The sequence below is a fragment of the Rhinolophus hipposideros genome, assembly GCF_964194185.1.
Source record: "Rhinolophus hipposideros genome assembly, chromosome: 15".
In the NCBI taxonomy this organism is placed as follows: Eukaryota; Metazoa; Chordata; class Mammalia; order Chiroptera; family Rhinolophidae; genus Rhinolophus; species Rhinolophus hipposideros.
Window position 1 is genome coordinate 32684593 of NC_138061.1, and position 15795 is coordinate 32700387.

At 37.2% G+C, this 15795-nt stretch overlaps 1 protein-coding gene across 3 annotated transcripts in view; it reads left to right on the forward strand.

Moving 5' to 3' along the window:
* The window catches only part of RNLS (renalase, FAD dependent amine oxidase), a 259728-nt gene extending 245449 nt beyond the window's left edge, over positions 1–14279 (forward strand). For 2 of the 3 annotated variants that reach the window (XM_081075144.1, XM_081075146.1), the window contains one exon: positions 11616–14273. In XM_081075144.1, the coding sequence (XP_080931270.1) occupies positions 11616–11768 (153 nt within the window). In that variant the 3' untranslated portion in view covers positions 11769–14273. Of the gene's footprint in view, positions 1–11615 lie in introns of all 3 variants that reach the window. The other variant, XM_081075145.1, reaches the window with a different exon arrangement.
* The last annotated feature ends 1516 nt before the right edge of the window (positions 14280–15795 follow it).

Genomic DNA, 15795 nt, shown 5'->3' on the forward strand with positions numbered 1-15795 from the left:
CTTATACAGTGCTCAGCAACCACTAGGAACACAACAGATATTTGAAGAGTTAATCAATGGATATACTAAAATTTGCTGAAGAACAGAACAATTTTCTATTAAATTAAAAACTAAAGGGAAATACAATACGACTATTGTTTTGTCCATTATTACTGCATCAGTACTAGAGAAAACAGCATCTCATTCTTTATTGTGTGCTTGTTCTGAACAAATCCTCATCAAAATAGATTGCTCCAGTGTTTTCAGGACTTTAAAAGATAGACTAGATCTAAATGGATTCAACGTAGACCTCAGCAATTGAATATACAATTTCAGCAAACTATGTCTTTTTGCAGTTCAAGCTCACTAAAGCTGCTACATGGATCATATAATTGATTTGTGGCACATTCTGCCTGCCTCTACCCAGTGGTTTATTCAAATAGAATAGATAAATACCAATAAAGCAAAAAGCTCCACTGAGAACTGACCAAACCACATCCCTTTCTTCACACCTAGGGTATTCCAACCAATAGTAGCTTTATAGCAGCTCTTTGTAGTACCAGATACAGAGCTCTGTAGCCAGGAATCCACAGTACAAACAAACCTTTCCCTAAAGCACAACAAAGAAACGAGTTTATAAAATCACCATTAAACATAATAGAACACTGGAGAGACAAGTAGAACAGAGGCAACATGAGATGATGAATGTAACACATAAGAACCAATTAAAAATTATCATCTCTGCAGAAAAGCAACCATGTGTTGATAAAGCTTTTTATGAATATTAAGTACTGTAACATAATATAGGACTGAGAGTCTCAAAGACCAGTGGCCAAAAGAGGTACAATATTTTTTAAGGAAATATACCTAAAAATAGATTAAATGGTATAATGAAAACCCCCAATTTATCATTATTACCCCAGTTCTGAGTATAACTAATCTTCAATAATATGCAATGTATAGTTCAGAAATAATTCTTATCATCACTTTTCCTAACAATATAACAAATATACTCCATATGTATATGATTTTTGGTTGTGCCACAAAAATCTGACTATTCTAAGAAAGAATTTTAAAAAGATAGGGATATCATGATTGTCCAGATCACGCAGAAAAATTGGTTTCTTTTCTCTCTGACTCCTATAGCTTTTAAGATTGTATTTACCATCTCCCAGAGAAAAAAAATATTTAAATTATTATTTAGACTTTTTATCTGTGCAGGTTTACTGCAGCTTAGCCATAAGCTATGGAAGTAGCATTGACTGTGTCACAATAGTCTCCACATTTTGAAATAAAGGCAAACATCTCTATATTCTACTATACACACACTCACACATACACACTTGTCTAGTTATATTTTACACACTTTTCAAGGTATTCTTTACAATGGCATTTTATGAGATGAGGGTAAATTATTTGAGTAAGAAACCATCTTTACTTCCTATTTGAGATTCAGGCTGATTCAGATATTCCTGGTGCTTTAGGGTGGAGTCTACAAAAGGTGAGCTACAGGAGGAGAAGTCAGCTTTCTAGGGGTGATGACAAAAGAGTCAGAGCAAGAATCTTGGGCACCAGAATACTTGACTGTCTCCTGGACAGTGCAACTGCTCAAGAACTGGGTTAGAATGGTGAGGTGTCACGTGTGATAAAATAGAAGGAGGCTAATAGCAAGGCAATTCAGAAAGAAAAAAGGAAAATTTAGAGACTGAAAAACCAAAGAAAATTATTTTTCATAGAGTAAAAAAAGTCCACTATGTTTAAGGACTATTTGAAAACCGAGAATTTAAAACTTTCAAAAGTTTGAATTAGCTTTGTAGTTGCTTTTTTTGGCCAGCGTGCATACATTCTTTGAGCAAACATTTATTCAACATTAACCATGTATAATGGAGTAATAGATGCTGGGAATACAAAAATGAATGATACACGGCCCTCATAGCTTGCTCAAAAAGGCTTTTAAACATAACATCTCTTACCAGATTGAAGTTCAATGAGTTAAGTGTAGAGGAATCAGCAACATTTTATTGCATTTTCATCAACCCCCAGAGGGACTTTTAAAAAATAAGAAAAAGGAATAGAAACATTACATTTTTAATTTGGCCAATAGAAAATATTTTGTACTCTTAAAAAAAAATTTATATTCAACTTTCATTTCCCAGATCTCTCTTTCCTGTACAATGGAAATTTGCTTAGGGGTTGATAGTACTTTTCACTATTGACACAATACTGAAGTCCCATCTTTTTCAAAATGCCTGGACTCATTCCCCATATATAAATGTGTAAACAGACATTTTCATTGACATCAGCATAAGTTCTGGTCTCTCCTTTATTTATTTACATTTCTCCTGTTTTTGTAAACGGGCATGTGACAGATGCTTATGATCAATGCCTTGGGAATACGGTAAAGACGGAGTTGGATACAGAGAATCAATACAAACTACATTTACACTCTAGGTGCATGCGATTTGAAAGTGGGTATTTATTCCATATTTAATCAAGTCTTCTCCCTAAAGTCCCTATTTTGCATCACACCTTTGGTGGTTAACACCTGAATATTTAGCCACAGGTGAATGAACAAAGAATTTGTTACCCCAGATTCTGGTTCTATCTAAATTAATATTTGCATAAAAGAGAGGTTGTGCAAGTTTCTGGGAAAAAAGCTTTACACAAGATTTTATTCTATTTTTTAAAATTACTCATCCACTCATCAAGTGCACACTCAGGTTGTCCATTGTCAGCTGAGATTACTGATGGTTTTTCAATGCCAACCTTTGCTGCCCCACCCCGTCCTTATGGAAACATTCCTCAGGCTGACAGACTCTTTGTGGAGCCACATCAAGTGCTTTGCCCCAGTGCAGTGGTTCCAAGCATTTTTATTTCATGGACCAGTAAATTACCTCTAAATGTTTTGGGAATCTATATAATATTGCTAACTTTTTAGCAGTTAAGAATTTAAAAAGCAAAAACAGCTCTAAGAATTTAATGAAAAGAATAAGCCCCCAACACAATAAAGATATAACTCAAAACAAATTTATAAATAGAATACATTTAGCTCTATAAAAAAAAAATAAGCTTATATAATTCTCCTTATTTTTTCTCTTCTTGCCATAGAGTGACTTTTGGGAACCACTTCCTTTGAGCTTTGCATAGGGGCTATAAAAGAATAAGTTAACCAAATATTCAATTTCTGCTGTTTATGTTCCATGGCGTGGGTTCAGGTTTATGCTGGCAACAGAAGAGAGGAAGTGAGGAAATGTATGCATCAGCTCCATACCATCACAGCCTGCCTAGCTATTCATACTGCCAGTGTGGTCAGTACCTCACACGCACAATGGGCAGGGGAAATGCCAGTGCAAAGAGATTATTACTTAGAGTTTGCCCCAATCAAGTTAGTGGGCAACTAGGAGACAGTAAGATTTCCCTGGAATCTGGCTACAATTTAAGGAAGGAGTCACCCTCAGACATTGAAATTGATGGGGGGAAAAAACAGAAAAAAGAAAAAAGGTGCAGTGTGAATATCAGAAGCACAAGTGATGGCTTAACCATTTCCATCTGCTCTCAAGACTCAGGCATACCCAAGGATAATTAAAGTGACCCTCGGGAATGTAGTGGAATATAAGAAAGCAGTAAAATTACCTACAGTCTTTTACAACACTTTTTTTTAAAATGTAAATTATCTCAAATGCAATTGAGGAATAGATCAGTATTACAGAGGAATCATATTGGTTTCATACATGTTTATGGTTTCAAGTCGTCAGGGTAAGTTTTCTCAAAGATAAAGACTTAGCAAATGTGAAGCTCTTAAGAAAAAAAAAACTGAGAATGTCCAGAGGGGCCTTCCCTTAGTGCAAATAGTGGCTGTTTCAAGCGGTCTAAAGAACCACTGGGTTTTCCATGCTAAGTTCTTCAGCAAAGGTGCAAGTGCTGATGAAAACACCACAAATACATCACCTTTTTACTAAAGTGACAGATTCATAAAGAAGTCTACATCGTGGATCACATTTTTAACTTCGATCAAAGTCTCTTTTAGAGGCAACTGCATCTCCAAACAGGAAGCACAAGCTCCAGGAGTGAGGCTGCAAAGGGTGGATCACTGTAGCAAGATGCCGAGTCTGGGAGAATATTAACTGTGCTATGATGTCACTTTACTATGATGCTTATTGTTTTGTTAGTGAGCGGTTCAAAGTTCCATAGGTTCTGAGTCATCTGCCCTCACTTGCTTTTTCCCACAAGCCTGATATTTTTAGTGTGTAATTTTGTAGAACTATGGTTGTAGCCAAAATACCTGTATTTTATTTTCACACAGCAGTCAAAGCCCCGAAATGACCCATGGAAGGGCAGTGGTCTGGAGGGAGGTAATTAGAAGGTTATTAGGAGGAATTGGAATTGGGCCTCCAGCATCATCTAGAGGAAATGGCTCCTGATGTGATTGTAATTCTTGGCATTGACATATCTCTGGTTTGGAGAAAGGCAATGCATCAGACCATCCTGGCTTAATGGAAAAAATAGGAAAAAAAAACACCCCAGAAAAGAATACTTAATTCCCTTATTTCTAATTACATGTTTGCTTTTCAATCTTCTAATCCAAGATTGGTATATAGGATTCCTCTCGAGTGCCAACTCCAATTGACTGGTAGTGACTGCCTGAAGCAATGAAGTAAAAAGAATGCTGAGGCCACTTCTGGGTTCAGTGGGAAAGAATGCCACAATTGATTAGTGATGTCTATCGAGAGTTGCCGCACGTGTGTCACCCTATAATCTATGATACAGTTGAGGAAATTTGCCTACTAAGATGAATGGTCTGAGAAGACAGGCAGATTTGGTTCTGGAATCGGTACATTTACCTTTGTAAATGAACAAATCAATTCTCTGATGACCAGTCTATCTATGTCAGTTTCACCTGAGGCTGCTCATTTGGGTGAACTGAGAAAATGCAAGGTTTAAACCAGCAACCCTGAAGATACTAAAAGTCCTGACTCCCAGATGCTGTTACCAGAAAACACCCTCCTTGAAGAATCCTACTTATTATCTTTGGACTTGTTACGCATTTATTATTCAGTATTCCCCTTACTTCTCCCCTTATCCTATTTTCCTGGCCATATTTCAACTATAAGATGCCATGAAGTTGGTATTCAGCAGGACAACCAGGATGTCATTTTCACACATGTGAATTTGTTTATTTCTAGTGATCTAACAGCGGGACCACCAAAGCAAACCCTTGATATTTAAATTAACAAATTATTTTAAATATTTAAAATAAAAATTATTTTAAATATATTATTTTAAATATTTTAAATAAGGAGAAAAAAATATGAGTCCCAGTTGATGTCTGAAAACCTTTCTTTCCTACCAAAGAGAAAAGTGCACAATCAGAGCTTACAAACAGGTGTCAGTGCCTCACAAGAAAGGCCCAAAAAGGACAATTCAGTGGAGCACTCTTATAAGAAATGAACATCACCAGTGCTCTAGGCAGCACAGAGGACAGACGGTGTCAGGAGGACCGTGGACATCGATACCTCTGAGCTAAAGAGTGCCTCAGAGAAGTTGAACTCTGAATAGGAAGTTTTTGGAAAGGCTTAACCAATATATTCCGCTTTTATTTCCTTTTTATGCTTGCAAACGATCTACATGTAGATAAGTCTAAAAGAACATTTTTAGTAAGTACAGAATAAAGCTTTGTGTTATGTGGACACCATTTTATTCCCTTTCTCTTTCATATGTAAAATATTGGTACCTCTTCCAAATGATGGAACCTTAGACTCACTGAAATGTGGTATAATTTATATCCAAAACAAATGAAGAGATGCGCCCTCAAGAATCTGATTGTTCATAGATTGTCCAAGTTCTGTCATCAAGTGAGTTTCACATCCAGAATTAGAATTTATGAGACCTTAATTCTTGTCTAGCCACTCGAACATCACTTAGTGCCATATTTCAGAGAAGGTTGGTCTTAAGTAACCAAATCGTGCATTGGATGGCCAACTAGAACTGATCAGCCTAAAATACAACCCTTTTATAGGCCAAAACAAGAAGATTATTCTATATGGGTTGATGTCTTACAGCCCAAAGGCAAGCATTAGCTGCCAGCACAGGTATGGAAGGAAGAACGCACATTGTCATGTGTGTCACTGACGTTGTTTTTTGTTTGTTTTTTGCTAATTATCAACTGTCATTTGTGAAAATACCCATTAGCCTACTTGTCTGCCTTCCTCTTTCTTTTCTTCTTTAATTTCATTCTCACACCAAAGGGACTTTTTTTTTTTTGCATGATTTTTTACAATTAATAATCAGGATACAAAAAAAACTATTAGGTTAAGCCATATAAAAATTGATAATTTCTGACTTACAGAATCAGCAAGTTTATGTGGTTCAACTTAATACATGACATATAAGATGCTCACGTAAAGCAGTTCACAATAAAAGACAAGAGGACAGTCCTCCATTCATCATTATGGAGAGCATTCTATTAAGTTGGTTCAAAAGTCATTGTGATGTTTGCATTTATGTTAACCTTTTAAACCACAATTACTTTTGCACCAACCTAATAAATACAGTATCTCTCCCACATAAGTTTCTGCCAGCTCTAGGGAGCCTCTGAACAACACTTTTTGTGTAGATGGTTACCTGAGAATACCTTCATTTGATAAACTGTGTGGACAATATTCTTTTTTTTTTTTAACTCAATAAACATTTATTCCCCACTTAGGAGGGGCGAGGCACCATTCTCAGCCTTGGGTCCAAAGATTAGTGCGTCACAGTCCTTACTCTTAGGGCCAGGCAATCTAGGAAGGGAGACAGACGCGGACATAATTACAGTACAAAATAGCAAGTCGCATAATAGATATAAATAACATGCTGAAAAGGCACTTACCCTGCCTGGCAGAGCAAGAAAACCTCAGAGCAGGTGATATTTGTGCTTGTTCTTGAAGGATGAGCAATTTACTTGGCAGAAAAGAGAGGGAACAATACAACATCACTAAGCAGAATGGCTTGTTCAAAGTCACAGAAGCACAACCAAGAAAGATGTGTTTGAAGAACCTTAGTTTGAATGGAGATAGGACATGTGGAAAAGGTGAGGGAAATGACAAGAGATGAGGCTTGATGAGGAGTTTGCATTTTAATCTGCAGGTAGAGAGAAGTCACAAAACGCATTCACCTGGGTTTAAGTAGCTTAGAAATAAAACGTTCTTCTCTTTGAATGTATATGTACAGTCCAGTCATCACCTGAGGTTACAGAAACATTATATTAGCGACCCTGCAGCATGAGCGTCTGCAGCGAGAGCTCCTTCTGACCATCCCTGGCACACGTGTGAGCTGAAGCAACCTGGATATCCAAGGGGTTGTTTCAGCCCTGACATCTGTCTTAAACACAGTCATTGAGTTGTGGTTCCTCACTGTGGCTGGAAGCACAGCCAAAGGCTGCATTATTGTGAGAGATTGTGGCTTTGACAATTATGTGCTCCTCCACTGCAGGGCTCTCTACTTCACATGGATGAAGGAGCTTGCCAACACACACTTCATGTTTTCATAGTTTCTTCATTGGGTAATTGCAAAATGAGCGATTCCACCTCAAGGCAGCGAGATTGATTTCATCCAAACTTCAGACTGGCTGATCGGTGGCCCAGTTGTTCCAGCCATGTGATCTGGCATCTGGCATTTACCACCCATCAAATGAAATTACATAGCACTGATGAATTACCAGCTCACCCCTGAGCAGAACTTTTTCTCTTAAACTGCCTCCTCCTTAATACTTGTATAATGTTTGATAGTGCCATGGCTTATCCATACAGGGATATCAATGGGAATGTATCAAAACTTTATCACAAATGTAGATTTATATATGTGTGTATAAATTATACACAGATAGACACACACGTATATGTATGAATACATATGAATGAGTTATCCCATTTATGTGAATTTCCTAGGTGTGTAAAATTGAGTGACTATCATTTTTGTTTTGTTTTAAAAATTATACACATATAGATACACATGTGTGTATGTATGTATGTGTGTATATATGTGTGTGTGTGTGTATATATATATATATATATATATATATATATACACACAATATCATTTATATGAATCTTCCAGATGCATAAAACTATGCAACTATCTAAATATATCCTGGTATCAATTCCAACATTGATGTTAAGGGGGGGTTTCCCCACACCAACAAACAACTCTCAGATACCAGCAGGGTGTCTGAGAAGTCAACTTAATTGTTAACTATCTATCTGGAGATAGCATCATATTCCACAGGTTGAGGGGTCAGTCCTACAAGACTGCCCCCTCCCACCACTTCAGAAGCAGGTCAAAAATCCAGGTTGTTACCTGTGCTTCTGATTGATGGGCTATAAATCAGAGGTTCCCATGACCCTTTCCTTGGGTTCAATTAATTTGCTGGAGTGGCTTACAGAACTCAGAGAAACGTGTTACTTGCTAGATCATTAGATAATGTCATTGTGTTCACCAACCCCAAAAATCTCCGAACCCCATCATTTTGGGCTTTTATGGAGGCTCCATTCCATAGGTATGATTGACTAAATCCTTGACCATCCATCAAGGATGGAGTTCAAATCCTTGAACTCCATCTTCAGCCCTTCTCCTCTCTCTGGAGGTGGGAGTAGGACTGAAAGTACCAACGCTCTAATCACATTGTTGGCTCCACTGGCAACAGGCCCCCATCCTTAACTGCTTTCCAAAAGTCACCTCATTAATGTAACAAAAGACACCTCTATCACTCTCAACACTTAGAAAATTCCAAAGGTTTTGGGAGCTGTGAGTCAGGAGTTGTGGCTGAACACCAGATATACATCTAAATGACCAAATATATATTTCTTATAAATCACACTATCACACTTTCTAATGTTTTTGTTTTGTTTTACTTAAATTATGTCTTTATAGAACTATTTCTGAAAGTGTTGAAAGGGTGAGTTCTGGAATCAGCCTGCTCTGTTTGAATACCTGTTTCTTCACCTTCTAGTTTTCTCTCCTTGGGCAAGTAACAATTTTTCTGAACCTCAGCTTTCTCACCTCATAAAATGAGAATAATAGTAACCACCTCATAGGGTTGCTTTGTGAATTAAATGGAGTATGCATGTAAAGCGTTTGGTATGCAGTGAACATTCAAGTAATGCTAACAAGTAATACTTTATGCATATTTGAATTGGTTCTTGAATACTGGGGCCATCAGATGAGCATTAATGATTACAGGAAAACAAATAGCTGGCAACCTTGGAGCCTATTAAGAACCAGAAAGTTATTTTCCCCTCCACTTAATCGCCCCAGACTGCCAGGCTTCTTCCCAGGCCTGTCTGGTTTCTGAATGTTTATACAGTATCCTTTGCTTTTAGACTATCAGTTGTCACATTCTAAAATTGCTGATTTATACAGGAACCTAACAGTGTTCTTGCTCCCTTAGTGTTTTACTGACAAATCAAATAATCCAGCTTGTTAAAATTCCATATAAAGCAGGAGTTTAAAAGCTCTGATGAATGCCTCAATCTGTTCTCAGTGTCTGCACTATGTACTGTCCATTTTAGCCGCTCAAAGATCTTTTCTGCTGATTTCAAGATTATCAGCTATGGAAAGACAAATACCAAATACAGCATGAGCTCACCTATATGTGGAATCTAAAATAGTCAAACTGGTAGAGGAAAAAAGTAATGGAAATTGTTAGGAGCTGGGGGGAAGGGGAAATGTTGGTCAAAGGGTACAAAGCTTCAGTTACGTAGGATGAATCAGTCCTGTAGAGCTAATGTTTAAAACGTGGCTATGGTTAACAATACTGTACTGTATACTTGAAATCTGGTAAGAGGATAGATCATAAAATATGTCACACACACACACACACACACACACACGCGCACACACACACAAAGTAACTACGTGAGTGATGGGATATGTTAATTAGCTTGATTATGGTGATTATTTCACAATGTATATCAAAACACCAAGATACATACCTTAAATATATGCAATTTTTATTTGTCAACTATACTTCAATAAAGCTGGGACAAAATTAAGTTACGATTCAACATAATAAATTAAAACTATGCCATAATATTTTTTAAAAAACATTATCTGCAATGTCTATGATAGATGAAATTGTTATCAAGTGACCTCCAGAAAAGTGAGAGGATACTCTTAACATTTCACATTTGTATCCGAGTGACACAAGTCATTAAAAGTCCATATCTTTAGAGATTCAACAAAGATATAATTGTACCTCATCTTTTTTAAAGCAAAATATGGTGTATAAATAAAGGATACTTAGGCAAACTTTCTGTAGTTTAAAAAATTGTAAAAGCATATACTAACTCAGCCAGCCTATCTAGAACCAAAATCTCAGCTCCATAATCCATTTATTACATTTCTTGACTTTTTTCGTGTGATTTTTAAAAAAGCAAATCTTATTACTCTTCATGAAAACACTGTACAGGGAAGACCAGAACTACCAATTGCAGTCTATGTGAATGGTGCTCCCTGAAGTTGTTTAGGGAAGCAATCCCAAGTGAGATGGCCTTTATAATAAATTTGTGTGATTTGGTTTTTTGGTGCTTCAGAAGCCAAACCATCTCAGTGCCCAAGATAACTGCGTTCCCTCTGACCTATTCTCCTGGCTGTGAATGCTTATTAGCAACATCCATCTTAATTTTCAGAATTTTTTTTTCAGAAAATAATTTCTACATACATCTTTAATAATTTCTAATATTATAAATCTGGTTCTACAAAATAAAATAAATTCCAGACTTCAGCTGTTTCTCCCCTTTTTGACTCATGACATTTTAGTAGATTTTTTGATTTGTTTTATACTTTTTAATTTTGAAACCCTATATATCTCTCTTATCTTGCCTCTTGGCCATGTCCCTTTTCGCAGTCAACCTTCTCCTCTAATACACACATGCACACACACACACACACACACACACACACAGTGACCTGCCCCACAGTTTCCTAAACACACTTTATTCTCTCATGCCCATGGACTGTAGGCATCCATACATGATGCCGCTTCTTTTTAGAAAGCTCTATCCCTGGTTCCTTGACTGGCAAACTCTTATACATCCACCAGAACTCAAGTGAAATGGCCAGTCACCTCCCCTTTGAAGCTTTCTGTGTGCAGGTGTATTGGGTTGGGCCCACTCCCATGTGTTCCTGTAGCACCCTCTCCTTCACTCCGTCTTAGCCTTTACATGCCACTGTTACGTACGTGCCGGGAATCATGCTAAACTGGAAACTCCTTAAGGACACAGCCCTTAAATCCACCTTTTCAGGTACATAGCAGGGACTCAATACTTGCTGAATGATTTCAGGAATATCATTTCCTTCTTACAAAAAAGTCACTGTACTTTCAACTAATTGAGCATATCATGACCTAATTTTGAAGTTCAATGCACTTTTGATTATCTCATCAAATAATTGAAAATAAAAATGTGTAAGAATGTCATTGTCAACACTTGGGCGAGGGGACAGAGTAAGGGGGTCTTGGTTTTGTTTTCCATTGCTTCTTATGAGACATCTTGATTTCTCCAGGTTGAAAAGCCTTCCCCAGGTGGGTGTTGACATGACAGCACAACACAGCACAGAATGTCAGTTGCAATCCCGCCTTTATTTTTGTTTTACTTTTTCAGGTTACACTTGCTGCTGCCAACTATCACGGCCAAATGACTCTTCATCGCAAACCTTTCCTTGTGTGTGGAGGGGATGGATTTACCCACTCCAACTTTGATGGCTGTATTGCTTCTGCCTTATGTGTTCTGGAAGCTTTAAAGAATCATATTTAGTATCTGTATTCTTATTCTCTACATGTACTTTGGGATTTTGTTTTCACAAGTTTCTGTTATTGATTATTTTGTTTTCTATTTTGTTGAGAGAAATTACCGGAAAATTGTTCTTCACTTGTTATTTTTTTATAGAGAGCATAAAATTGATTTTATAATTTTGCTAGTTACAACCCATGCTAGAATAAAAATTCTTTGGATTTTATACCTTTTGCCATTTTTCTGAGTTGCCATGACTATTACTTGTTGGAGGAAAAGTAGTGTTTAAGAATAACAAGTGACCCTCCCCCCAAATTAGTCAAATTAAAGTAATAGTTCTTGTTTTCAAACCTTTATTATTCTTTTGAAAATTTCACTTCCAAATAAAGAATATTTGTTATCAAAGCCTCATTTTTAATCTTCAAGTATGCCGAGTTAGTATTTTTGCAAACTGCTAAATTATAAGATTCCTCCAAACTGTAAATAAGAGAGTATAATTTTTGTTACTCATTTATCTTCCGAGTTATTAAATGATCCTGAATTGTAGTCATATATGTCCTCATCTCTAGGATTGTAGTTGGGAGGGCAACTTGACAGATGAAATAACCTCTCTTCAAATTTTAAGAAAATAACCAGATTCATCTTGACTTTCCAAGTCACACAGTACTTTTTAACTTAAAAAAAAACCCTGTCTTATTATGGAAGGTAAAAATTAAATAGAAACTGAGAGAAAATATGTCAGCCTGTACCTTTTGTTATCCTATATGGCTGCTGCTGTTACCTTTATATGTATTCCAGTATGCACAATGGAATTTAGACTGTGTCAAGATTAATTAATTTAATACAATAAAAAAATTACTGAACTAGAAAATAGATGTACTTAAAGTAGTTCAATATTTGCCAACTTAGTGGTTCAATGACCCACATGCTTCAGTGACAACCCTGTGACTTCCTAGCCTGAGAGAAATTGATCCTCATCTTTCCAAATAAGCGACCTGTTGCTAATGCAAAAAGCAAAATGGTGAGTCCTATTTTATCATTTTGAAAGGAAAAAAAATTTGTAGCCTCTCAAACTAAGAAAAGCTCAACAAAAAACTTCTTAACTTGGTAGGTAGTACCTAAAGTTTCACACTTACATGCCCAATAATCAGACACACACATACACAAGTGTGGGCAGAACTCACTTCTGTATCTACAAAGTGGGTTTTGTGATTCTATAGAATGTTATTATATGTGTCCTTTTCGCAATCAATTGATGAAAAACTGAAGTACTTACATGTGGCTAATATGGCTTACTTTTGAAAGCAGAGAAGGGAAATTAATTCTGGTATGATGTGATGAAAAATATGGAGATTTCTTTCATTATTTTGTCCCATATTGGATTAACATTGGTCTTTATTTTCATTTTACCCTTAAAATATGGTAGAAAAATCATTTAGATGTAGTAACTATTTTGTTTTTAAAGTAATTCTGGAGCTATTTGTCTGAAAGCATCCTGAAACTTTAAGAACAATGTTATAGTCATCTCATGAATGTATATCCTTCAAAGAAGAGAGAGAACAAAACAACAGTTTCTAAAGGTTATGGGTTACCTATAGACAGAACTCTTCTAAGCCATTACGGACGACTTTGATTATCTATTCATTCTAAGTGTGTTTCCCTAATCCTTCTGTATCTGTTTTGCGAAAGCTATGGCAATATTAGAAAAAATCTCAACCCTGATTTAAATGTGTATCATTGTTACTTCGCTATCGCTATTTTAATCATTTTGAAAACTCATTTTACATTTAGATCTGTCTCTGATAGGAACAGGCCAATTCCCTGAAGCTCCACAAAGGAAGTAAAAGGTCTCAAATGCCTGTGTTCTTCATTTTCATTACCTCTTTCCCCATAGAAATGAAATGGAGATGGGATTGTCTTGTGCTGGAAGCCATCCCAGATGGCCAGAAAACTCAGATGGCCAAAATGCGCTAAAAGACCCAGAGCTAAAGTATCAAGCTCCCCTGAGAAATAGGGGTCCGCACCATTTGGAATAGCGGCCAAGGTGTATGTTTGACAGCCCCATGGGACCACACTGCGCCACAAGATTTCCGAACGAGAACATTTATTAATCAAGCCAGCCAAGGAAAAGCTGTTCTGTTTTGAAAGGAGCATACTCAAGTGAGAAACTGCTTGAGCAGTGGGGTGATTTAATACTTGTTAGCTGATAAATATAGCCTTTGCTGGAATAAAACTTTATGATGCAGTGTTGAAAAGCTTAATTACTAAACTGTCTATGCACATCTTGCTCAGGTAGCAAGGGTGACAAATTATAGCAGTGGAATAGTATTTTTCACCTTTGGCATTTCTGAAGGGGGAAAGTATGTCTAAAAACATCAAGAAAGCAGTAATAATCCCAGACCAGATATTACTAAGGGGGAAGAAATGACACTTCATTGAGTCACCAAGCCTCCTGTGCAAAATGTCATCGCCCCCACCCCCACCCCCCGCCTACCCACTATCTTGTTAAATAAAGCAAAATGTAAGGTCAATTTTACATGTATCTGGCATTTACACTGATCCGTGTATCTATGTGTGTGTGTGTGTGTGTGCGTGTGTGTGCGTGTGTGAGAAAGAGAGAGAGAGAGAGAGAGAGAAGGAATTCTTATTCATATTTGACAAATGAAGAAACCGAGGCACAGAGGTTGGCCAACCAAGGTCACATAATGAGATGCCAGATCAAAAACCCAGGCCTCCCATGACCCATTTCTGTTTATGTGACACCATGCTGCTTCCAGATGAACATGATAATTAAAGCTGAACTGAAATATTAGTTGGAGGTACAGTCGGCACCATGCTGTCTTCTCATTGATGTTCATTTCAGAGAGCTAACACTAATCCTGATGCGATATATTCAGGAGTCTCATATGGACTAAAGCCTCCGTAAGTACGGGATAAATGATTTATATTCCGGATATTTTCATTTGCTGGTTTATTTCCTTTGGGGTGGGGGGCACGTGCTATGAGAAATAGCTGCATCACGATGACGCTGAATTTCACCCCAGCAGTAGTTGGTTAGCTACAGACTGCATTCATCCTTTCCTTCTGTATTCCTCTTTGTCTCTCTTTTCGTTTTGTTTCCCTCTCCTCTCTTCTATCATTTCCTTCCCCCCTTCTATTTTTTTCCTCCTGCTTCTTCCCCTATGCTCAATTCTCCATTCTCAGTAACCTGGGATATGAATACAATCAAATTATGATTCATAGTATCTTTCCTTCCTTGTTTTAATATTTTATTTGTCTAAAATTTAAAGCAGTTAATCCTGATTTTTATTCAGTGGCTCGGATAACCACTTTGATTTTCAAGAATAATACAAGAATTTAAAACTGGTTCTCAGTGCTAATAATCTACAAAATAACATGCAGAGCATCGAAACAGGCTCTGTAGTGGACACAATGGAATATAATTAGCAATTTCCACCTAAAGATGGAGGAATACACATGGAGTGGGAGGCAGGGTTAAGGTACATGTTAGTGTAATGGCAGATGGTAAGTAAGATGCAGTAACTCATGAAGCTGGGGAATCCTAAGAGAAAGGACCACGTTTTCTTGGGAGACAGAGGGTCCCTGAAAGGTTGCAGAGATGAATAAGGTAAACACATCCCTCCACACTGTACATGGACAGACCTGGCTGACTCCAGGAATCCAAACTTCCTGTCAGTGTGGCCTGGACCAGGGAGTCCTTTCTGTGGAGAAGGTTCAGTGGAACACAGAAAGTGGTCTCTGGAAAGAGGAAAAAGCCTCAGCAAACCTCAAACTAGCTGGTGCAGGACCATGTTGCTTTCTGCAGTCTGGAATTTATTTGTGTCTCAGCCAGTATTATCTGGCCAGGTAAGCCAAGGCAGGTTGAAATGGTAATGTGTCTCATGTTTCCTTCTCAACAGATAGTAATTATAGTCCACTTAAGAGTTCATTGAATCCATCAAATGAAACTGCTAAGGAGACTATAAACTAGGAGAGTGTTAATTTAAAAGGCATATAGGATCACAGAATCCTGGAATATCTAAGTTTAGCG